Consider the following 23749-nt stretch of genomic DNA (forward strand, 5'->3'; position numbering starts at 1 on the left):
GGTTGCTAAAAATGGTATAAAATTTATAAAAGTGCATACTTTTACGTCACGAATTGTTTTTATTCCTTGAATTAATTTAACATGGCATTTTAAATGACCTCGCTTCCATAAAACCCAACGGTTAATAAGTCTCTTGATTGGGCAATCTGTAGGTACTTAATAATATTATAAAGTATTTGTATTTGTTTGATCACGAGAATGTAAAGAAACAAAGTTTATATAAGGATTTAGAAAAACTTATACTTTAGATTTCCTAAATACCATCGCTCCGCTTTTATCTTTCGGAATACATATTGAAATAGTGATATTAAAATAGTAAAATCCGTTAATGGAAAAGAGCATGTAGCTGTATTTCTTGCTGGTTTCGATTTAGAATCTAATTGGAATCGGTTCCAAACCGGTGGTAGATCCCTACAAACAGGTGGACTTGTCGTTTCATTTTATATAGGGAGGCCTACTCCCTGAAATGGATGGAATTAGAATTAGAATAACATTATTTCAAACTACCTACCTAACGACATGAGGGTACACGTAGTTATTGATATAGCACTGTGTCATTACGTTTCTACAAGAGCCGTGTGATTGGACAGTCGCAAGACGCACGCTAAGTACTCAGGTTGGACGCTAAAGGTACGCTTCGCTGGACGCGGACGCTCGTTAAAAACACAGGTTGGACGCCAAACGACGCAAAAACCTTCGCTGGTCTTGTAACAAACGCGACAAGCTTTGTAGTCTGCCATTTTGTAGCCTTAAATTATAGTACAAAATCGCCCGTTAAATCGGCATTAGTTCAATCAATCAAATCGTAATTTTAACATTTTATTGTTTGGATATTCCTTAATGCTTTACATTGAATAATTATAACCTCAATCACAACTTCTGTTTCCGGCTGAGAAAATGTAGTGTCTGAATTTTCCTGGTTCTAGTCATAGGCTTTGACGGTGGCTAGTTACCAACCTACAGAGAAAGCCCTTTATATATATAAATAAAATAAATAATAAATAAATATACTACGACAATACACACATCGCCACCTAGCCCCAAAGTAAGCGTAGCTTGTGTTATGGGTACTAAGATGACTGATGAATATTTTTATGAATTATATAAACATAAATACTTAGAAAATACATATAAACACCCAGACACTGAAAAACACTTAATGCTCATCACACAAACATTTTCCAGTTGTGGGAATCCACGGCCTTGGACTCAGAAAGCAGGGTCGCTGCCCACTGCGCCAGTCGGCCGTCAAATATATATAATACCATAATGTCATATTAGTGATTTCCACGACACAGGGAATCTTAGTGTGGAAATCACAAACTTTATCTGTAATCTTTGGCTTACTTTTTATGTGTTTGTTTGAAATAAATAAATATATATAATATATATGTATGTTACAATTTTTTTTTAAGACAATAAACATGATTTTCCACACCAATCTCGAATACCGCCCCGTTCAGTGGTAAGTAAAAAGGGCTTTTGAAACGACCTTTGTTATTTGAAGGTCAAGCGTGGCTTTAAACATGAAAGCTTCTGAGGTTCACAAAGTTTGGAAAGATACTCTCAGCGAAGGGTTTGATATTAATATTAGGAGGATTATCAAAGCGAACTTCATTTTAGCCAGTGGCGTGCATCTCATAGATGCAAATAAGCAGTGCATACCCTGACCTCAGGGCCTCTCAGACCATAAGGACGACTTAAAATTGAAAAATTGAAAAAAAATTAAACAATTTATAGAAAACTATAAAAGCGCCATCTAGTTAAAACCGGCCGAACTTCTATGTAAATCAATGGACAAGTCCCGTGTCATGGTTTAGAACTAAATAGACAAACTGCATAATATTTCGACTATATTTTAATTTTGAGTTGTAAACAGTATCCCTAAATAAAAAGTAACGCTTTAAATATAATTTAAATCTCATAAAATTAGCTGGGGTTTTCACGATTAAGTATCCATTGCCGGGCAAATCGTTTATTCGTCGCTCGAATTAATGCGCCGCGCCGCCGCGGTCTCCATAGAAGCACGGCGATTGAATGCATCTGTCGTTACTTGTGTGCACCAGCACACAAGGAAGATCTGGTGTGTAGTGATATAATCGCGTGCGTGCTTACATAATATTTGGCTCTTTCTATGTGTGCGAGTTTTCCAGGTTTCCAGTATAGGGGTTTCGCTTGTGTGCAAATCTTAAAAGCACTGCTTACGGAAATTTGAAATCCAAATGTATGCTTTGTTTTTTTATAAGCACAAGTAATTTGCTTTGTTTGTTATTGTTTTAAACGGCAATAATTCTTTTTTGTAGTTAAAAAATTTATCAATGAATTTTATTACATTCAAGATCTTTAGAAATTTATAAGTACCTAATTTGTTCAAAAAGTATATTAAAATAACCAAATTAAAAGTTGCCGAATTATGTTAAATAAATTATTAACGTATACCAGGTGCCATTGGTAACTGATGAAGTAATATTCTTCAAATGACAACTTTTAATAGCATTTGTGTACTAAGAAAATATTACGGACATATTTTGACTATGATATTCTCATTATCGCTGGCGATCGCTCAGCGCCATTATTGTTTACCTTTTACCTTCTGTCATAACAACTTATATTCACCGAATTAGAATTAGGTAATTACTGTTTTTTTCGTTTGCTGTACGGTTGTTTGTAAATAGTTACAATTATTATTGTTAACATGACAGTGTACTGTTTGTAAATTATTGTGAGGAATATTCTTAGTGTAAGAAAGTTCTTATATTCGGCGTGTGATCTGATGGTTCAGTGTGCTTGGAAAATGTAGGTAAGTTTAGAGCTAATTCTTAACTAACGTTTAATTGAGATTATTCGTAAAGGAAGGAATGCACCTACAAGGAGCGGCACGTAAAAAGAGCTCTGACTGACTTACAGAAACAGGCGAATAGCAGTGATCAATGTTTTGTTTCATTACTTATTTATAATAATACCTATGTTTGTTTATTGTTTACACTAAAAAACATTATTTAATGTAATTGCCGCAATGGCAGACAATTTTAAAAATTCGCTAGTCGGTCGTCTCAGAGCTTACTATACCTACTGGAAATAGGAGATGATGAGAAGATCTACATGGGTATCACAAACAATGTTAGGTTAGGTACCTACTCACAAATAAAATTATACAGTAACATCAAAATAGCATGTTCAGTACCTATTTTTTTTTATGCATACCCTGACCGAAAACCCTATGCACGCCACTGATTTTAGCATATTCAATTTTGGGACAAGCCAAATAAATCTAAGAATAATATTATTATTATTATATATATATATATTACTAGCGGACCAGCTATCCACCCAGCGCCATCTGTCGGGCTGATTTGTGAATCTAAACCATCCAGGGTGCCACCCAAACGCATACCGAAAAATTCATTCAAATCGGTCCGGCCGTTTAGGTGGAGTTCAGTGACATAAACACGCACACAAGAAATATATATATAAAGATTATAATATTATTGTCCACCAATCCGCAGTTGGGCCAGTGTGGAGGATTGCAGCGTAAAAATTTGAGTTCATACTACGAGTTAGCACATAAGGTATACTTTATCCAGATGTTCCTTTGGGAAAGAGAGGGATGAAAGTGTTTGAGGATATTACACCATAGCTCCGTCAAATGTTAACCGATTTAATTCTTTTCGGTTTGGATAGATTATAATATCGGTTTAGGTACTTTTTATGTAGATCTGATGAATATGATCGGAGAAAGAGGACAGAACGTCTCAGCGGACAGCAGCAACCCTCTCAGAGTGTAGGAGACTGAAACACCCTGTATTAAGGTTAAAGCTCATGCACAGATCTATGCACGAAATGATCGAATGAACAAATGTACGAAGAACGACGAACGAACAACGTTAAAGTATTTCGATACTTGAAAACAATTTTTAAATACGTTGTCATGTGGAAACTTAGAAATATACAATAATATTATTAAAAAGAAATTGACAAAGAGACCAAAGACAGAAAACTATGTACCTTACTTGTGAATTGAACCGTTGAGCTATTGGGTTCTCATTTTAGAATTATTTTTGGTTACTTAAGTGTTTATGATCGAGGATTAAAGTTTAAATTAGTCATTAAGGCTTTTGTACAAACCAAAAGTAAATCTTAAAATAATGCACGGAGGTATATCTATGTACAATGTACATATAAAGCGCGTGCGGTGACGATGATTTGAGTCCCATGATTTTTGTTCACGTAAAAAATGCTCAACTCGCCTAAAGAAGTTTTCACATCAAAAATTCCATGTCAGATTCATAACCTTCAACATACGATTATCAACTAATATTTTTCAAAACAATAAACAACGAAATCGTTTTAGTAGTTGGCAGAAATAGCTTCACTTTATGGAACCTCCGACCCACGTTAACGGACCCTTTAATAAATAACAAGCTATCGACGGAAACCCTAATTGCCTGATTGTCATAAACGTCCGAGGTAGACGTATCACCGGACGTTCGTGTTACGTACCGTAATCACATCTTTATCCGAAAATCGACGTCGAATTTGCAGGCATTATTACGGACTAAATTTAGTGCATTAGTATAGTCTACCTCCCGTCAAGAGAGGTTTTAGTCTGTGGAATCTTACAGGCTGTTTGTTTATGTACATATAGACTAAAAGTACTTTAATTGACCAGATATCAACCGCGACCTAAAAGCGATCTAAAAACAAATTTAATGATAGGAAACCAGTATTGTTTTCTTTTTTAATGTATATATACTATAATAACAATTTGTATGTGTATCTTTGATCCAGCAAATATCATAAACCTTTTTTTATCCTAAATACCATTCTTAAGGAAAAAAAGTTTTATGATATTCGCTGGATCATACACCGATGAAAATTTATTTCTGCTAAGCGCCATCATAAAAATATCAGCAATAATTTCTCAAAAACTGACTTCTTGCACTATTAAAAAAAACCGCTGAGTGGCGGAATAATTATGTCAAAGACATGACATTTATTCAAAGTACGGAACCTTGAACTCGCGGAATTCTCGCATTTAGGATTTTAATTCTATCAACTTTCAGCGAATCAAACGTGCTTGGAAAATTCTTTTGGAATTCAGAATGTTTTGAAATTGAATTTGTAGTTTTCTAGAGGCTACGATATTGAGCGTATCGAATTAAAGAACATCGCAGACTAACGCGAGACACTGAAGTCCCAGAAGCAAACGTAATAGCGACGATGTTACCACATTTTTTTCTTAGATTTGTATAGACAAACTTCCTAGCGCAATTGCGACCACCGTAGTTTTATAAGTGGGAACCGGGTTAGAACCCCGAGAGAGGACAATTTGGGAATTTATTATTTCTGACTTTACTCTGATCCGATTTGGTGGGAGGTTTCGACCGTGCCTAGTTACTACTCTACCGACAAAGACGTGCCAGCAAGTGTTTTGTATTTCTGTATGATGCCTCGTATAGACAACCGATTAGGGGTATGAGTTTAATTTAACTGCCATACCCCTAACAGATTATCCCGTTAACATCTTAGATTGCATCATCGCCTACCAAGAGGTAGGTCAATGGCTAACTTGTAATGGATTAAAATAAAATGGATTTTCCAAAGCAGTGCACGGCGGTCACATTGCATTCAAGCTTTTTTTTATTTCAGTTAGCCCTTGACTGGAATCTCACCTGCTGGTAAGTTATGATACAGTCTAAGATGATAACGAGCTAACCTGTCAGGGATATATAGGGATATGGTAGGGTATAAAATCCATATGGATTCAATACCCTACCATACCCCTCACAGGTTATCCCTAATCGGTTTCTACGCGACATCGTACTGGAACGGTAAATTGCTTAGCGGAACGTCTTCGTTAGGGTAGGGTAACTAGCCACGGCAGAAGCCTCTCATCAAAGCAGACCAGAGAAAAGTCAGAAAAAAGTTGCAATTTATATAAAAATCCCCAAGGATGGAATCGATTTCGATACCGTCCACCATTTTCGAATTCTCTTAACCGAGGTGGGGTGCGTGGCAACAGGGGGGTCGATGGGAGAGGGGCCCGCCTAGCTACGTGGGCGAGTCTGTAGTACTTGTAGTACTAACGGTCTGCGGCGTGGTATTGTTGTGTTTACGTGCCACCGCGCATGCGTGCCTCCCTGCCTCCAGGTGAGCACCCAGACGACCTCGAACCCTATGCCCGATATTGATAAGTCACGCTTTTACAACGAAAACAAGGAGAGGTCATATCTTTGAAATATGATTTATCTCGTTGACACATCTTCTTAAGACTACCTTTTTTATATATATTTACAAAAGCATGCCTGCATTAACACCCATTACTTAAGCATAATGCTAGTGTCGTGTGAGCTTGCATCGAAGATTCTATTGATTCGAAAGAACGCATTGGTTTGTTTGTCTGTAAAACTTTTTTGCACACACATTTCATAATACAAAACAAAAACAAAAACAAATTAAATTATTACTTTAGACGAGTATTTGCTCTGACCGTGGTTTCACCTGTGTACTGTATCCCTACTTTTACCGGAACACAGCAAAGCATCAGACATAAGCTTGGCAGTAGTAGTTCCCCGGAAAAAGCTCTCCCACAAAAATCCATACAACTACTACACCGCGGACGTATTTATTAGAGTATGGTATCCTATTTTTTCATTCGCAAGAACTGGAGTTAATGCAAAAGTAGAAACGAATGTAAATATTAAGGTATAATATAATAGTTCTGATTGCGTTGAATAACTTGGCATCGGTACACATTTCATTTGCAAATGTAAACATTTGCGAAAAGCCTTCAAGTGTAGAGTAAATTTGTTACTGCTGCAGTTTATATTAATGAGCGCTACAAAATTCGTAGTTATTTGATGAAAAAAAAACATTGAAATATGTATAACTAGCTATTGCTTATTAACTTCGCCTGCGTTTGATTTTGTTTTCTGATGTGGCATTCAATTTAGTTGTAGTTGTAAAAAAATTTTAAGTATTCAGTATCGCTAAGCCTTAAATGAGGGGTTTGCTGCTGTCCGCTGAGGAGTTCTGTCCTCAATCTCCAACCACACTCATCAGATCTACACAAATGCAAAATTAAAAACATATTATAACCTCTATAGTACGAACATAATTATTTAAATCGGTTATAATTTGTTATGGTGTAAAATTGTCAAACACTTTCATCCCCTCTCGCAAAGGAACCGAGCTTAATATCGGGATAAAAAGTATTCTATATTACTACTAACACTTCCAAGAATATGTTTACAAAGTTTCATGAGGATCGGTTGAGTAGTTTTTGCGTGAAAGTGTAACAAACAAACTTACATTCACATTTATAATATTAGTAGGGAAGTAGGGATTTGACCTACTTATTTTGCAAGGAATTTAAAATCAAACTAATTCAAAGAAGTCAAACAAAATCACACGGCATTATGTGTTTTTACTAATAACTAGCTTTTCGGGGCAGCTTGTCCGGGGAAGTAATATTTCTGCCGTCAAGCAGCATTGTTGCAATTATGTTTTCGTTTTTAAGAATGTGGTTGCCGGTGTTGTTACTGGCACATGAGGCTTAACATCTACACCACGGGTACTCTGCGAAGTGCTGACCATCAGCATGGTGGGGCATCAGCTTCTGAAGGTCCGGCAAGTATGACTATTGCAATGAGAACATATTTTGGCATGAATATTTTAGCATTGTAAAAAAAATTTCATTGACCATCCCTGGTCTTAATCATCAGTTTGACGTGACCAAATGGTACATTTCAACAAAATGCTCAAGGTTCATTAAAAAATTCTCAAATTGCTTTAGGTGCGCCTGTAAAATTTGAAGAGTTCCCTCTTTCTTCTCGATTTTTCCCTTAAATAGATATTTATCAAATTAAAAATGGGACCACCTCCGGACCAGGTATGATGACATACCGAAAGAAAAAATAACCATCAAAATCGGTGTATAATTGACGGTGTAATCGCGTAACAAATACACAAAAAAAAACATACAGTAGAATTGCAATTTCAATTAAGTAAACAACAAAAACACATTACTTATTTATAATTGACATAAAGTAAAAAATTTAGATCAAAGAGTTAGTTCTTAAACTAACCGTTATGTAAGTTTGAATTATAAAAGATTTTAGATCTGAATTCTTATTCAAGATTTCCCTGTTATTTGATTCCTTGCTCTTGTTTATACATCCGAATGCTATATAAATATAAATATACTACGACAATACACACATCGCCATCTAGCCCCAAAGTAAGCGCAGCTTGTGTTATGGGTACTAAGATGACTGATGAATATTTTTATGAATATTATACATAAATACTTAGAATATAAACACCCAGTGCAACTGAAAAACATTCATTCTCATCACACAAACATTTTCCAGTAGTGGGAATCGAACCCACGACCTTGTTCTCAGAAAGCAGAGATTATATTATAAAAAATTATTGACGATAGTTGGGAAACGACTTTTTAACTTCTGAATGACTTTAAATTTTACTGATTGTTAGTTCCAATCACGAGGATTCCCTACCTAGGTAAGACGAAAATTTGTCAATTTTTTGTCAATAATAAAAAAAGACGGTTTATAAATGCTAAATATCAGCCTAGAGCTGGAAAATTGGTGTACTCCTGCCCCGTATCTCGTGGAGAATGCTTAACGCAAAATCAGCGTGGTCGTGCTCTAAAGTGATCATTGCTAAATCCCATCTCGGAAAACAAGTGCCTATTATACGTATTTGTGCGAAATACAACGAGTTATCTAAAGGCATCCTGGCAGATACCTGGCATCGATATCTTCCATGACTCACCCACAGCTTTTATAAAAAAAACTCACCGAACACTTATCGGCGAGTTAAATTTTGTGTAAATTTTTGTGCAAATTAAGTTTACATGACGCTTTGTCAATACTATGTGCACTTGTCATTGACGTGCATATCAGTCCATGTTTTTGTGTGTGTGCTATGTTAAAAAAACGTGTAATATGCATGTTGTTAGTGCTTTTAAATAAATACATAAAATAAATAAATAAATAAATTGCTCTTAAACCTTCTTTCCAATGAGAGAGGAGGTCTGTTCTCAACAGGGGGACGATAAAAAGCCGATGATGATATTGATGATGCAGTATATAAATAAATAAGATAAATAAGGTAATAAGTAAAGTTTCAGAATATAAAAGTAAACGGTTACAGGTATATTTTTAAGCCTTAAACTTCTGATTATGTTTTTGCGAATAGGCTTTCAAGTAGTGTAATCTAGGTAGCGGTACAAGTAGCACTCTATATTGATAAGTTCTTGCAAAGTTCGCAATAACGTTATGATAGAATACCTAACACAGTTTTAATAGGTCAGTGGAATAGGCGAATGAAATGAATGATTCACGATATCACCATTTCAAAATGAATACGAATGCAATATTTCCATTTAAGTCTGGATGCGAATTGCCCCGTTTTATTTCTCTTTAATGCCACATTTGTAATTTCTGTTTTTTTTTATTTGTTTATTGTTTACGGTACTTTCTCACTTTCACTCTTTTTAAGTTCTTGATTGGTGTTACTGCTGGCTTTACTACCCTCGCTTATATCAGTGTTATAAATCTACGTTGATGTCCTTAAATTTTTTTTTTTTTTACTAGTAAAAAAAAAAAAGCCCTTACCACAATCTCATGTGGCGGTAAGTGATATGCAGTCTAAGATGATGGCGGGCTAACCGTTAGGGAGTAAGGCAGTTGTATATCCATCCCATATCCCTAATCGGTTTCTGCGCGTTCTTAGCAGCACGTCTTTGTCGGTAGGGTGGTAACTAGCCACGACCGAAGCCTTTCACCGAACCAGATCACAAAAATTCCCAAATTACCCGTGGTGGGAATCGAACCCAGGACGTCCAACTAAAAACTATAGCGCTTACCGCTGCGCCAGGAAAGTTCCTACGAAACATAACATAATGTTCTTGTAGACCTATGGCAACATTATATAGTTACCTCAGAATTAGCTTAAAACCGACACCAGTTACCCTAGTTTTATTATCATTAAATTATTGGTATTATTATATATTATTTACTATAGTTACTATTAGATACTAGTATTTGTCTATTAGTGTTGGAGGGATCTCTGGCTGTGGTTGCTGAATAAGTGTTATTATTCAGTAAATGAAATGTTGACTATGAATAACGAAATAAATAAATTTAATTAAAGCATTTAAAAATAAAAATAAAAATAAATTTTGAAAATGACATTTATTATAACGATTGACATAAATATTTAAATTATATGATTTTTTGTTTTAGTTAAAATATGACTTATGCTTTAATACGTATTTATTTTTAATTTTTTAATATGTAACTATAATTTACAAGCTCACTGCTTAAATAATATTGCAAACCTGAAATGGCAAACTGTAAGCCCCGAACTTTTAGCTCATAAGACCATTATATGTACAGTTTATACAATAAATGAATTAAGAATTATGTCGCTTTACAAGTGGCATACGTTAACAAATATCTTAACAAATCACACTGTAGCGTTAAAAATTCTAGCAAGACCACGCGATGCTCAACTCATATTTCAACTTCATAACAAGAACGAGAGTAGTGGACGAAAGCTAGAAAGGAAAAAAAATGTAATGTTATAAAATAAATCATTATGTTTTATGCATGTAAAAGATTAAATGCAAACATTTACCCTCCAAGTATAGAGCAAGCGTTATGGCGATGCACTTTAGATTAATGAGTTCTTACAAAGAAACGGAATGGAACGTTCGTTATATAACGTTAGAACCTTTGAAATGTTAGCTGGCGTATAATCCATGCAATCATTTTAGATGTTTTCTTTTTGAAATAGAAAAGTAAAATGTAAGTTTTTAAAATGTCTGCATTAAAATTACTATTACTTACTTTCCTACTAATATTATAAATGTGAATGTAAGTTTGTTTGATTACGATACGACGATTTCACGCGAAAACTACTGAACCGATCTTCATGAAACTATTTAAACATATTCTTGGTGGTAAAAAAAAAACGCAAGATAAAAAAATGTTTGTGAAAAAATCTCAAATCTCTTACACACCTATGACTATAGGTGTAGACTATGTAGCAGTACGCTGCCTCCCAAAATTACACGGGCGAAGCCGCAGGGCACATCTAGTATATTACAAATGTGAATATAGGGATGTTTGTTACGCTTTCACGCAAAAACTAATCAACCGATTGTCATGAAACTTTGTACATATGTTTTTGTAGCTATTAGAACTAACGTAGAATACTTTTGATAAAAAATATTTATCCGTAAAAATAAACGGAATATTTTTATCTTCATCGTCGGTGTCGCATTGTTGAATACCAACCTCCTTTTTCGCAAGAAGAGGAAATAAAAGATTTTACCTAACACGCGGGTATATGGATTACAAACAAAGTATATAGTATCTCCGATAGTATATTCTAGTACGATTATCACCTACGCGCTTTTAAATACTATACATTTACTTGCCCAACCGAATTAAATAAGATAAAAAAAAATTATAAATGGTTAGGGATTTTTGTAAACGCTATCTCAATCGTATGTATGCATTTGAATAAAATTCGGAACACATACTCGTATAAATTAACAAAGAGATTTTTATTTTTCCGCAAAAATACCAATAACGCGAAAAGTCTAAAATACCACGAGAAATTGCGGAAACCGGCATTCAATGAATGTTGATTGAATAGCTTACAAAATAAACAAGGTAGATAGGCGGCGGTCGATTGATGGAAACCTCAAACCACAAGAACCTGTTGAAGATATTCATGGCTGGAAAAGTTTTTAGATTTGCATATACAAGAGCATAGTGTAGAACTATTATGTTTGAATAAAAAATCATAAATCAATGTACCTATTGTGTTTGTTCAGTATTGGTTCAGAGTAAGGAATGATTGGTTACAACCACCGTGCCCTGGAGTGCACAGTAAGCCGTGAGTTCCGGTTATTATCACTAGCTTGTGATTTAAGTGCCCGTATTGAAGCATCGTGGCGCGTCAATGCTTTACAACCGTGCCTATGTCCTATGTGGTATGTTAATAGGCAGCGGATGAAAAATCGTTCTACATTATTTATAAGTAAAAACTTATTCCAATTCTCACCTTCGTCTTGATTGCTTCCAAGCAGTACTTCAGTGTTGTGAAATTGCCCCTCTTTCATCATCGTGTCAGGATCTTTTGGCAAAAATATACCATCCACAGTTGGCGCCGATGGGAAACCTAATATGCCGGTATACGAATTCCATTGCTGCACCGATATCGTTTTTGCATCCACTCCCCGCATGCAGTCCATGACCAAGCTGGGGTCAGCAGCTAAAAGACTACTGTTGCAGTTACAATCATCAACTAACACTTTCCCGATATCCTGTGCTCTTTCTCCAGTCATCCAACTCCAGGGTGCATTTAATGTTCCAGATTGTAATATGCCTCTCTTGAAAAGTCCCTTCATTTCAGGTGATAGCATATGCAGACTAACACTGCCACCACCCGCTGATTCCCCGAACAAAGTTATCAAATCAGGATCGCCACCAAAGGCACGAGCATTATCTTTAATCCAACGAATAGCCAATTGTTGATCCCATAAACCCATGTTACCTGGAGCCTCTTCACTTCCAGGAGAAAAGTATTTATTTAAATATAAAAATCCAAATGCTCCCACCCTATATTGCATAGATGCCACTATAACATCACTTGAAGAGGCCATTATGTCGGCTTTATACAGGTCAAGAGTAGCGGTTCCACTCATATAGCCTCCACCGTAAATCCATACTAGTATAGGAACTTTGGGCCTTTCTGTAAGAGGCTTATCTTGATGGTGTCTAACTCTTAGATGCTGTGGCACCCATATATTCAAGTAGAGGCAGTCTTCTGATATGTTAGTGTTAGGGTTCCACATCTCCTCACCTTCGAATCCAGGGAAATATTCATATCTTTCCTGGTAACAACTATTTGGCATTGCAGTTGCCTCGAGAACTCCATGCCAAGGGTCAATTGGGACTGGCTTGCGGAATCTTAGTGGGCCTAGAGGAGGCTTAGCAAATGGGATTCCAGTGAAGATATGTACTTCGCGCCCCATCACAGTCTTAGCATAACCTTTAACGTGTCCACTTTTAGTTTCGACGATAAGAGGATCATTGTGGATATTCTTAGGTACTGAACTAGTCGTAGGTGTTGTTTGGGTAGTCGAGGTAGTCGTGTCGTGATGATTCGCCCATGATCTACTCCACACACCCGACATGCAAAAGCACAAAATGAAATTTGTAATTACAATTCTACTGATGTAACTCATCTCGAATACTTTTAATGCTCCGTTTATTTAACGAGATGTGCTTAATCGAAAGTAGTCAGCCAGTTTAATTAAGTATTTGTTAAAACACATTTCTGTTTTGCTTGAATTATGTACCGGTTTCTATCATATCTGAAACAAAGAAACAATTATTTTAATAAGCATGTATTATGTCCGTTTCTACATTACAAACAGAAAACGTAAGTAAGCACTTATTATTTATGCATGCTTTAGCTACGTCCGTGTACGGACGTTTAAACTACAGGTTATCAATATTAAAATTTAAAAAGTCTGAAATATATTAAAATCAATGTTTAAAAACTAGAAAACTTCAAATGGAATACTGAATAGAACTTATTCCATTTGAAATTTTCTACATTTTTGATGATGCACAGATTTTTAATGTTTTATGAACTTTAGAGTCTTATTTTCAATCCAATAAGGGATTTAAAATTTAAATTTGAATAAATTGACTCGAGATTTAAATTTACTTAATGGATAAACATCGATTTGTTTGAGTCGTGAACAAAAAATTTTGTTATCAAAAGAAATTGCTTGAAATAATATAACTAGAAGTTAATAGATTGCATTCGTTTTAACAGAAGAAATATATATGGACTTAACAGTTTGAATCACTCAAGTAATAAATAGAATTCTATCAAATAAAGATAAACGGTAAGAACTGCACTCGGATCCATTAGGTTCGTTAGAAATGAGGGAGTTTTATAACCGGTGAAATGGTAAATACAATCACAATGAACTCGTTTGGCTGAGATTACATTCGAGTTCTTTAATAGCTATCGCTGAAATTGGAATTCGTAAAATAAAGACAATCAGACGTAGATTTGCACTCCCTTAAACCAAAAACAAGCTAAATTGGTTTCATTAAATTTGATAAAACTTTGGAGGGAATTAAGAGTACATAAAATATTCTTAAAATCAGATCTTTCTCGGTTTTCCTAGTTTTCCACGAAATGGAAAGGCAGCAGTTGGCGAAACATCATTATTTTCCAGAAATGTTCTCAAAGAAAAAGATAACAACAGTTTAACATTGTAGCAGAAAATATTTTCCAGACCTTGTTATTGTAGTTTGGTAGAATTCAGATAAATAATATAAGAGAGATATTATTTCTTGGAAGAAAGTTTTCTTTTTAAATATCTGTAAATCAAAAGATAATCGAAACTATTTACCTATATATATATACAAACATATTCACATTGCCAAAATTCATTATTTTGTATGTCTCACCTTCAAAATCAAAATAAATCCAAATGATTCTTTAGAGAAACTTAACCGTTTGTATATTCCTGGATTAAAATGGAATTAATTGGTAAGGTATAGACGGACGGAAAAAAAAGGTAGAAACTGTTCAGTTTTCACCCTCTTACTAAATTCTGCCTTCCAAACCGATGGTCACTACAATTAGACAGACATATCGTTCCAAAAGAACTTATATAAAAAGTAGGTCAACCTATAATAAAGGAATTTTAAAAAAAACCTTGAAGAGAGAAACGTGATAACTGGAAACAAATGCATGGAGCATATAATATTTTGTATATATATATAAGGTTATAAGGTTATACGATGTCCAGAAGCTTTTCTTCACAAACAATAGATAATATTGAGCTGCCTACAATATCCTCCCAAGAAATATGTTTCACATTCAACAGATTGCGGGACGGAACCGATAAATATGCATGTCCCGAAGACCCTTCGGGCCCAAAGCCACCGGGTAATCACTATTTCATCGGACATCCGAATCGTCCACCGGGGACGCATTACATTGTTTCAACATTGGACGTCGAGTTAAGGATGAATTTTGAATTCACTAACACGTTATATGGCCTAGAAAACAAGGTTACCAAGTGTTAATAATATAGTGAGTCGGAAACACTACCCTACTGATACTATAACGTAATATTTGCGAAATTGTTTCGGTTAGTTGGTCCTACTTCCATGCACCGTTTGACGTTTTATTTTGTTAGTTAAGAAGCCTGAGAGTAAAATAGGCTACATTGCACGAAAATACACGGTTCCTGTGGGATAGATTTAAAGCGAAATTCCAATATAACGTCTGCATGCTAAAATAGTTTTCATTGAGGTGGGTAGTTGACATTACTTCTAATCCTGAAAAATTGCTAATTCTAGAAAATCGTAAAGTGAGTTTGCTGTCGGTTATTCTTTTTGACGTAGCAATTTTTGTATTTACTATATTCTTAAGGAAGTAAGGATACTGTATACAAAATGGCAAGCACAGCTAGTTATAGTTAAGAATTGGAAGTCTTAACTTATTTTAAGAAACTATATTTCTTATATCGATTATGAAAATTTAATCACAGTTTTCGTGATTCCACTTTTACAGAAGCCATCATTATTTTCAAGAGAATCAGGGATAATTTTTAACGATTGGCTAGTCTAGAAACTACACAACGGTTTTATTAGTCCATGCTTGTCGAAGTATGCTTCAGTGCAGTGTATAATAGCCTATTAAAACTTTACAAACTTCGACTCTGTTACAAGAGCATTTGTGGCAAAACAAACAATATAATTTGTATTTACGAGTAGGAATATCCTTTATAAGCTTTATTGCCACAAGTCCTCTCTAAAAAGGCCTGTCTGTATTCCTTTTTGTTTCGTTTACATAATTTTTCACAAATTAAGTATTATGAAAGAAAGATCAATCAACTCTGCTAAGTTTCAATGGGTTAATCATAGAAGATAAATTCAAATTAACATAGGCTTTGCAATTAGCCGAAATATATTTTGCCCTACTGCTATGTAGGGCAAAATATATTTAGGCTAAAAGACCTTTTGTTTAACGAAGTTAAATAGTTTGTTTACATTTGGATCAGAGCAATCGGATTTAGGATATCTTTTTACAAATACAGCCCATGTTTTAAAGAAGGTTTTTAACTCGAGTGTTAGACGCCAAACGTGGTCATTGCATAAGAGGGGAAGTTGATACGGTGGTTCGGGATACATTGTGTATAATTTCGGAAGAAAATTATATGGAAACCTTATCAGAATTTGTACGCAGTTCGCTAGTCTACTCTTTAAGATCATTTGAGATGTCAAGTTTGTCTGTCCGTTGTTAATCTACCAACGGTTTAAAATTACAATTGCTAAAATATAATTACAATTTACAGGCATTCTACTCAACAGTTGCTAAAATATATTATGACTACCTTTTCAGTTTCTTTTCACGTATTCAATCTACAATTTAGTGTTATGAGATTTTATTCTTGTGATAAAATTCATAAAGCACATTTTATGTACACATACATTTATTTTCCCAAATTACTGATATTACCTTTACGTTTTCAAAAGATAATGTTTTCGTCTCAAACAAAACATTATACTTGTAACCTAAGGAATTGGTTAGCCAAAAATACACGTTCGTAAATATATTATACAACGTGTAAACCGAAAGGCTCAGAGGTACATTATTAACTGTCTCTGAGACATCTGTGAAACCGAAAAGCTAACATTTTTTGAGTAAACCACTGCTATTGTTTTTACTAAAAAAAATCACATACAGACCTAATATCACATGCAAAAGTAAAATCAAGTAACTCCTGTCACTTTATTAGAACGCGTCGCGTAGCGTAGCAAGTGTGCACGTGTCGGTCTTTTATCTTGCTGTCATAAGTAAACAAATAGAGTGATTTAAATAAGTTTTTAGGGAAAAATAAATATGCTTTTTTAAATGGTGATTCTTTATGAAATGTACTTATGCACCCTTCAACAGTTTTTTGTTATTACGTTACTTGTTGTAAACACAAGATCGGAGAAAAAAATATTCCAAATAGGACTTTTTGCTCAATTTAAAATGCATATAAAAATTTTCGGAACCGACAGGATTTGAACCTGCGACTCTCGGGCAATCGCGGCCCGAGCGCTTAAAACACTAATAAAAAAATAGGACTTTGTATTTCCCCTGAATTTGGAACGGATAAAATGATTTACCTAACATGATGCAGCAGAAAACAACATAAAGAATTATATAAATGGAAGTGAACTCGGTCCTATATCCCTATCTCCTATGGGAAAAGAGGACTGTGTCCGTGCGCGGAAACTTCATAAGATTGATGACGATGATGAATATAATGAAAAGATGTTGTCCGTCATCTAAGTAAACTCTTTTAAATCTATTGATTTCATTAACTTGTTAATTCCAGTTTATTCACAAACCATGTTAGATAGTCACATCATAGTTTTATCAATATCAACCCATTACCGGCTCTCTGAAGGGCACGAATCTGCATTCCAAATGAGAAGAGCTTATTTCGTAAGGCCCCACGCTGGCTGAGTGCTAGACTTCACACACCTTTGACGTTATGAGGAATTCTCGGGAACGCAGGTTTCCTGGCGGTGTCATTTTTTTTATTAACGATAGGCCAGCGCTTGACGACAATCATGCCAAGCAATGATGAGGTCTAGGTTGGAGCACGCTCACCTAGAAAAAGCCTATTCACTCTAGCCTTGAAGGTACTCAAATTATACGTGGCAGGAAACTCGTGTTTAGTGCGTGTTGATGGAATATCAACCACATAAGGATGCCACCGCTCAGGGTGTCTCGCTGTTCTGTGGTAGAACGGGGAAGGAGGAACAAGAAAAAATGATTTGCAGCAGAGTGTTGTGCATAATGTTTAAAATTCCACAAAGTAATAAACGCACATAATTCAGAAACGATAGAGATGCTGGCCGGGAATCAAACTCGCTCATCCTAAAATGGAAGCCCAATCTCTAACCACAATATCACCGCATAGTCCTATGGACCTAATTTATTGGCTCACCCGAAAAAGGTAAAGCAATTACACCGATGTAATTGCAACTTAAGAATTCCTTGTCGTACAAATAAATTCAGATCATGTATGGAATAGGAGAGCATATCAAAGCACCGTTTGCTAGATCAGGGAGCGACCCCTCGGGAACCGACTTCTGTAAATTAACTTAAGGTTACTCTGTATGCAGACGATCGCCTTGTGTAACGAGATTCAGGCCCAACGGAACCCTCCCAGAGCTTGTGAAGTAGAGCTCAAACTCGGTGCTAACAAGCTATTAAATTTTCGTATCATCCTCGTAAATACAAGATGATCTTCAAACTATTTAACGGTCCAACAAAGGAGCTACAATGGAACCAACGAAATTATTTGAGTGATTCATTAGCACTTACTAGTACTAACTGAATTATTTTAAAGCAACTTATTTAATTTTAGGCCACGTCACGCATGACTTATGAGCATTAAACATATAATTAAATCTTAAAAATTGGCTGACATACTTCGTAAATAAAAACATGATCGGCCTCCTAATCCTTTTAACTCCATTTTTGAGCCCTCTCAGCTTCTGCTTAGTTCATTTCTATCCCCAGCCCATTGATATCCCAATGCTAACCAGAGGCCTCCTTTCTCATACGTGAACTTGAATTAGAACTTTATACCCTCGCTGCTTTGCGGGTCGGTGCAGGCCAGGATTTAACGACCTACCCTCGGGAGGGAGGTCCTGGTCCAAAAATAGAGAGAAGAACTTGAGTCCCCGGTAGCGGGCATCTTGACGGTGGGGGGCATCCGGCCCCACTTAGAGCGGTGTAAAAAGGCCTTTTACCACCTGCTTTTCTTGGCCCAGTAGGCATGTTAACTATCTAACTTTCGACATGTAATTGAAATCACTAGACAGAAAACCCATATACTCGTACCTAGAAATGTTGAACTCATGTAGTTGGCTTTTATAAACAATGTCAAAATATCCTGCTTCCTGATTGAAAGATGTTTTTCATTGCAGGCACAATGCAAAAGCAATAGTATCCGTAAATGAGAAAAGCCGTTAGGTAAGCTTCATTCCACGAGTTGCGACTTACGAGCGGCAAGAAGCAGGGGTGGGGCGAAAGTGGGGCGAATGTGGGGCGAGAGTGGGGCAGCGCGCGCCGTTCGATAAATCGATGTGGATAATACAATGCTGTGTGGCGCGACGGCCTTGGGCGCCTGCAGCCAAGACACACCTCCGTCCTACTACCAAGTTCAATGCCAAGTGCCAACTCGCATATCCTGGCACTTAAATTACGAAATTATTTTCCTCACCGTTATTGTTAGAGTCATACTTGCTTTTGTTATTGAACACATACTTATTTTATAGTACTTAGGTGCTCGTATAGTATTTTTGTAAAACGCTATTTGTGATTAATTGGTTATAAATATTACTAGCTGTTGCCTGCTACTTCGTTCGCGCTATAATTTCTATAAGATTACGTTTACTACAAACTTCTACAAGACAGACTCCTCCAACTACAGGCATCTCCAAGATGGCAATGATACTAATAATAATAAAATCATTTATTCACACGATTATTAAATATATTTAATTGAAACACTGATAACTACCCAAGCTGAGTAAAAACTCGTACTATAGATATCAGTGCTCTCTTATGTGTAATTATTGATTTGACATGCCTACTGAATATTAACGCAAAATTTAATAAAAATCGGTAAATTAGGTTACAAACATTGTGACACGAAAATTTTATATATTTGATAAATTATATTTATTATATTATTTAATTTATATTAAATATGTAATTATTTAAATTAAATTGTGATTTTTTTCGTATTTCATTGCCATATATCATTTGTTTAGGTAACCCGGGAGAGATGAACTTTAGTAAAAAGGTCGCTTTTTGCACGTGATATATTATTTAAGCGTATCCTGTGTATATTTTCCTTTATTACTTATGCAATAAAAATGTTTAAGTAAATAAATAAAGCTATGAAGTAAAAGACATTCAAAAGCTGGTGAAAGTTGTATCAGAAAATATAAATTTACTACTTATTTTTAATTATCTGCTAATATTTCCTTTAATAGTATTAAAATAAATATCCTTAAAAAAATTGTTTTTGGAACTATGTATTTCCTTTCGAATATTATAACATTGCGAGCCATACTATGCAAATAGTACGCGCGGGATGCTGCGGGTAGAGTTAGTAAAAAAAACACTATGAAGATCCGAAAAGTTTCATATTTGGGGCACGTGCTAAGGCGCGAGAGTTTGAAGGAGCTTATTATGATGGAAAAAGTTGCAGGAAGAAGACGCGTTGGTCGCAGAAATAAGTCCTGGAGAGGACTAGAATCGCGAGTGCAGCAGAATTATTTTGCCTTGCGATAAATAGACAAGAATTTACGAAGCTGACTGCCAACCTTCGTTGGAGAGGCCCCGCAAGAAGAAGAAGATTAAAGCTTTTAAAATAAACACCTAAAGATAACTAGCCTAAACCTTCTTTATTCGAATAAACCTAACAAAGGATCTTATGAATCAGCATGGTCATAATTTGTCTTAATTATATCCAATTTAATATTCTACACACTACCCTTAGATATGATAAAAGCTTTCTACAAGTCATTCCCAAATCATATTTTTCTTCCCGGCTCTTTTTCCTTTGGACGCCATTATGACAAGTAGGTACTAGATGGCCGGTCCAAACTTTCTGAGAAAGAAGTAATGGCGTTGTAAGCTTTATTATGATGACCGCTTTTATGTTAGTTTTAGTCATTTGGTTTAAGGTTAACTTAAAAAAATAATAGTTTAACAATCTATACGTCTATAGTCGCAGTGCAATTCATAATTTCTCACTTTTCCGCTCACCTCCTCTGATTGTTGGTAACCCCGATCGATGCACGCTGAATACGGCACAAGCTGTGTGATCCGGAAGGTAAGACGCAAATGCTCTAATAATTAACTAAGAACCTATCGCGTAAGTGTTTAAAAGTAGAACTATTTTGTTTATACTTGCTTTAAGTTTGTTTGAACTATTTTACTCTTTTTTACAAATCGATTAACTTTCATTACAATTATATATACAACTCGAATCTTTATTTTTTTTATTTCTCGTAAGTGTAGCTCTGTTCTTCGCGAATACTGCCCCTTACTGTTAATAGTAATTCCCGACGGAATCCAATTAGTAAATTAATATTATTAAAAATCTACTGCTTATATCTATAAAATTTAAAGATTTTAAAATAATGACAGTGTATAGTCAGTACATATTTGAAAATTTTATGTACGTTCATAAAAACATTTCTAAATTTAAGAAAAAATGTGACTGCAATAATTAAAACATTAGAAGTAAGAATAAACTTACAGTGCAATATACTAGGTTACATAAAATTCATAATTCGTTTAAAGGAAATTGCATACAATTCTACAATTAACTACCAATTGATATCTTGGAGATGTCTCTTAAAAAGTTCAAAGTTTGTATTAAACGTAAGCTTATAGAAAAGTCCTATTATAGTATAAAGGACTACGTAAACGATAAAAAAGCTTGGGTGTAAATTATTGCTCTAACCAGGTTGCTCTTCTAATAATTTAAAATGATATTGTGAGATGGTGATAACAAAAAAAAAACACCCGGCTAAGTTTGTTGTGGGCTTCTTCTTAGACCAGGACGCGTTTGGAACCCTCGTAGCTTTAGTTTTAAGTTTACGAATGTGGTTATCGCCATCATCTCACTACCGTATGGTTCTTATGTACGCATCAAAAGTGCTACCTGTGGGCCTACTTGAATAAAGATATTTTTGACTTTGACTTTGACTTATAAAATATACCTATTTAAAATAAAACTACTTGGAAACAAAATTTTCGGCGAAATTATGTCATTTTCGTTTGTGAAACCTTCATTTGATAGGTCACTACATAACTTTTGGGCAAGCGGATCAAATAAGTTATTTCCTTCGTAAGGTCAAAGAAAATCGATATATGTTACATACATAGTACATAATATGATTGGCGATTTATTAAAATGCCGTATCTATAAACCAAGATATCAAAACCTAAGACAAAACACTTTCGGGCACGTTATATACTTACTCATATTTCTTTACATATTTTATGCTTGTTTCGATGGCTCCAAACAAATATCACCTTCTTCCTTGTATCATTAATAAACCGTTATGATTAATAATATTTCTATTGTTTCATAAATTCCATCTTATCCGTTACTGAATGTCAAGTTCAATTTCATAACAACTTGGATGTGTTATTCGAGTAGGCACATAGCTGATCCCCGTAACGTCTGACCTTCGGATTAGTGCCTAACGTTTGTTTACCATCATTATATACTTATTCGTATCGTATCATGCCGTTGCGTGTGGTGATGGCAGATCAGAATAAAGATGTCTCAACGCTTCCTCTGTCTACGGGCTAAGAGGTGACTAATGTATTATAACAGGGAATGGGCAGCAGCGTCCTCTATGCTACTTCTAAAGTACTACCGTCTACTGACTACCCAGCGTTGTGAATATGGGTAAATCTTCACGTTCGATGAGACTATTGATGGTGAATCTTTTTCGATCACCTTGTTGAGCAGCGATATGTGGCCCAAATTGATTTTCAGATTCCGAGTTCGAGGCTTCATAGAAATAATGCACCTTAATGTATTCACACAAATCAAATGGAATTATCCATACAATATCGAGATTTTTTACAAAAGCAAAACCCAAAATTTGACTATTTTTTCTTATTCTTTCCGTCTGTGAGTTTTGTTTTGTAGAATTACTATCAATCTATCTGTCCATTAGCCTATATGTATATCTAACGTATGTATGTCTTTTCGTATGTCTGTTTATCCGGATTTTAAATTTTGGGATGGCTAAATAATTTTATCGGATACAGAAACTGTGCATTATGTACGACAATCACTAGTGACTTATGATGAGTACCATGCGCAATTAATTTAACTACAAAATTACCGTCTAATGGCCTATGATGGGACATTGACTACGGTGTGTGAATTGGAGCAGCTTTGTGGATTTATGCTCTAGAAATTATGATAAAAAATCCCTTACCTTCGAAGGCGTCAAATTTTATAATAAAATACCTATACTTATAAAAAATGTAAACTAATTCAATGTATTCAAAACTAAATTAGCTTCTTATATATTAAGAGATATTAAAAAAATTGAAGACGAATACATTGAATGAGTAGATAATAGTAAAATTGAATTTAGTTTAGTCTAATGGCGAAGTGTATTAATTTACTATAGAAAATTAAGTTTCCGATGTAAATGATAGGTATTTTATAAATATCTTTAAACCTTAACAGAGCCTTTCACGTAAGAAAGGAGGGCTATGCTGAGTAGTGGGACGTTATTAAGCTGATGATATATTAATCTGTATTACACGTTATACCTAACGGATAATACAGAGCTGACTCTCAAGCACGTATTGAAGCTAAACCAAAGCCAAATTAGTCACTTCAAAGCGCGATCCTCCATCCAATTACCAACTCGAATCAACAATGCTACATGCTCAATTGACACGATGTCGTATGCCACCCCGTTCGTGTGGAATATACGATTACGGTGCCATAAACACCATACATGAGGAAAGTTTATGCCATCAAAGACGTTCAGACGACTCTCTAAAGAGTCATAGTTTTGCATAAAAGGAACTATAGAGTCTATAAAACGTT

At 35.1% G+C, this 23749-nt stretch overlaps 1 protein-coding gene across 2 annotated transcripts in view; it reads right to left on the reverse strand.

Moving 5' to 3' along the window:
- The window catches only part of LOC120626308 (acetylcholinesterase), a 52346-nt gene extending 38934 nt beyond the window's left edge, over window positions 1-13412 (reverse strand). Inside the window, exons 1-2 of one of the 2 annotated variants that reach the window (XM_039893777.1) lie at window positions 13403-13412; window positions 12103-13217 (exon numbers count right to left, since the gene is read on the reverse strand). In XM_039893777.1, the coding sequence (XP_039749711.1) occupies window positions 12103-13075 (973 nt within the window). In that variant the 5' untranslated portion in view covers window positions 13076-13217; window positions 13403-13412. Of the gene's footprint in view, window positions 1-12102 lie in introns of both variants that reach the window. The other variant, XM_039893776.1, reaches the window with a different exon arrangement.
- Between the last annotated feature and the right edge of the window lie 10337 nt (window positions 13413-23749).

The sequence above is a fragment of the Pararge aegeria genome, chromosome 9 (assembly GCF_905163445.1).
Source record: "Pararge aegeria chromosome 9, ilParAegt1.1, whole genome shotgun sequence".
NCBI lineage: Eukaryota > Metazoa > Arthropoda > Insecta > Lepidoptera > Nymphalidae > Pararge > Pararge aegeria.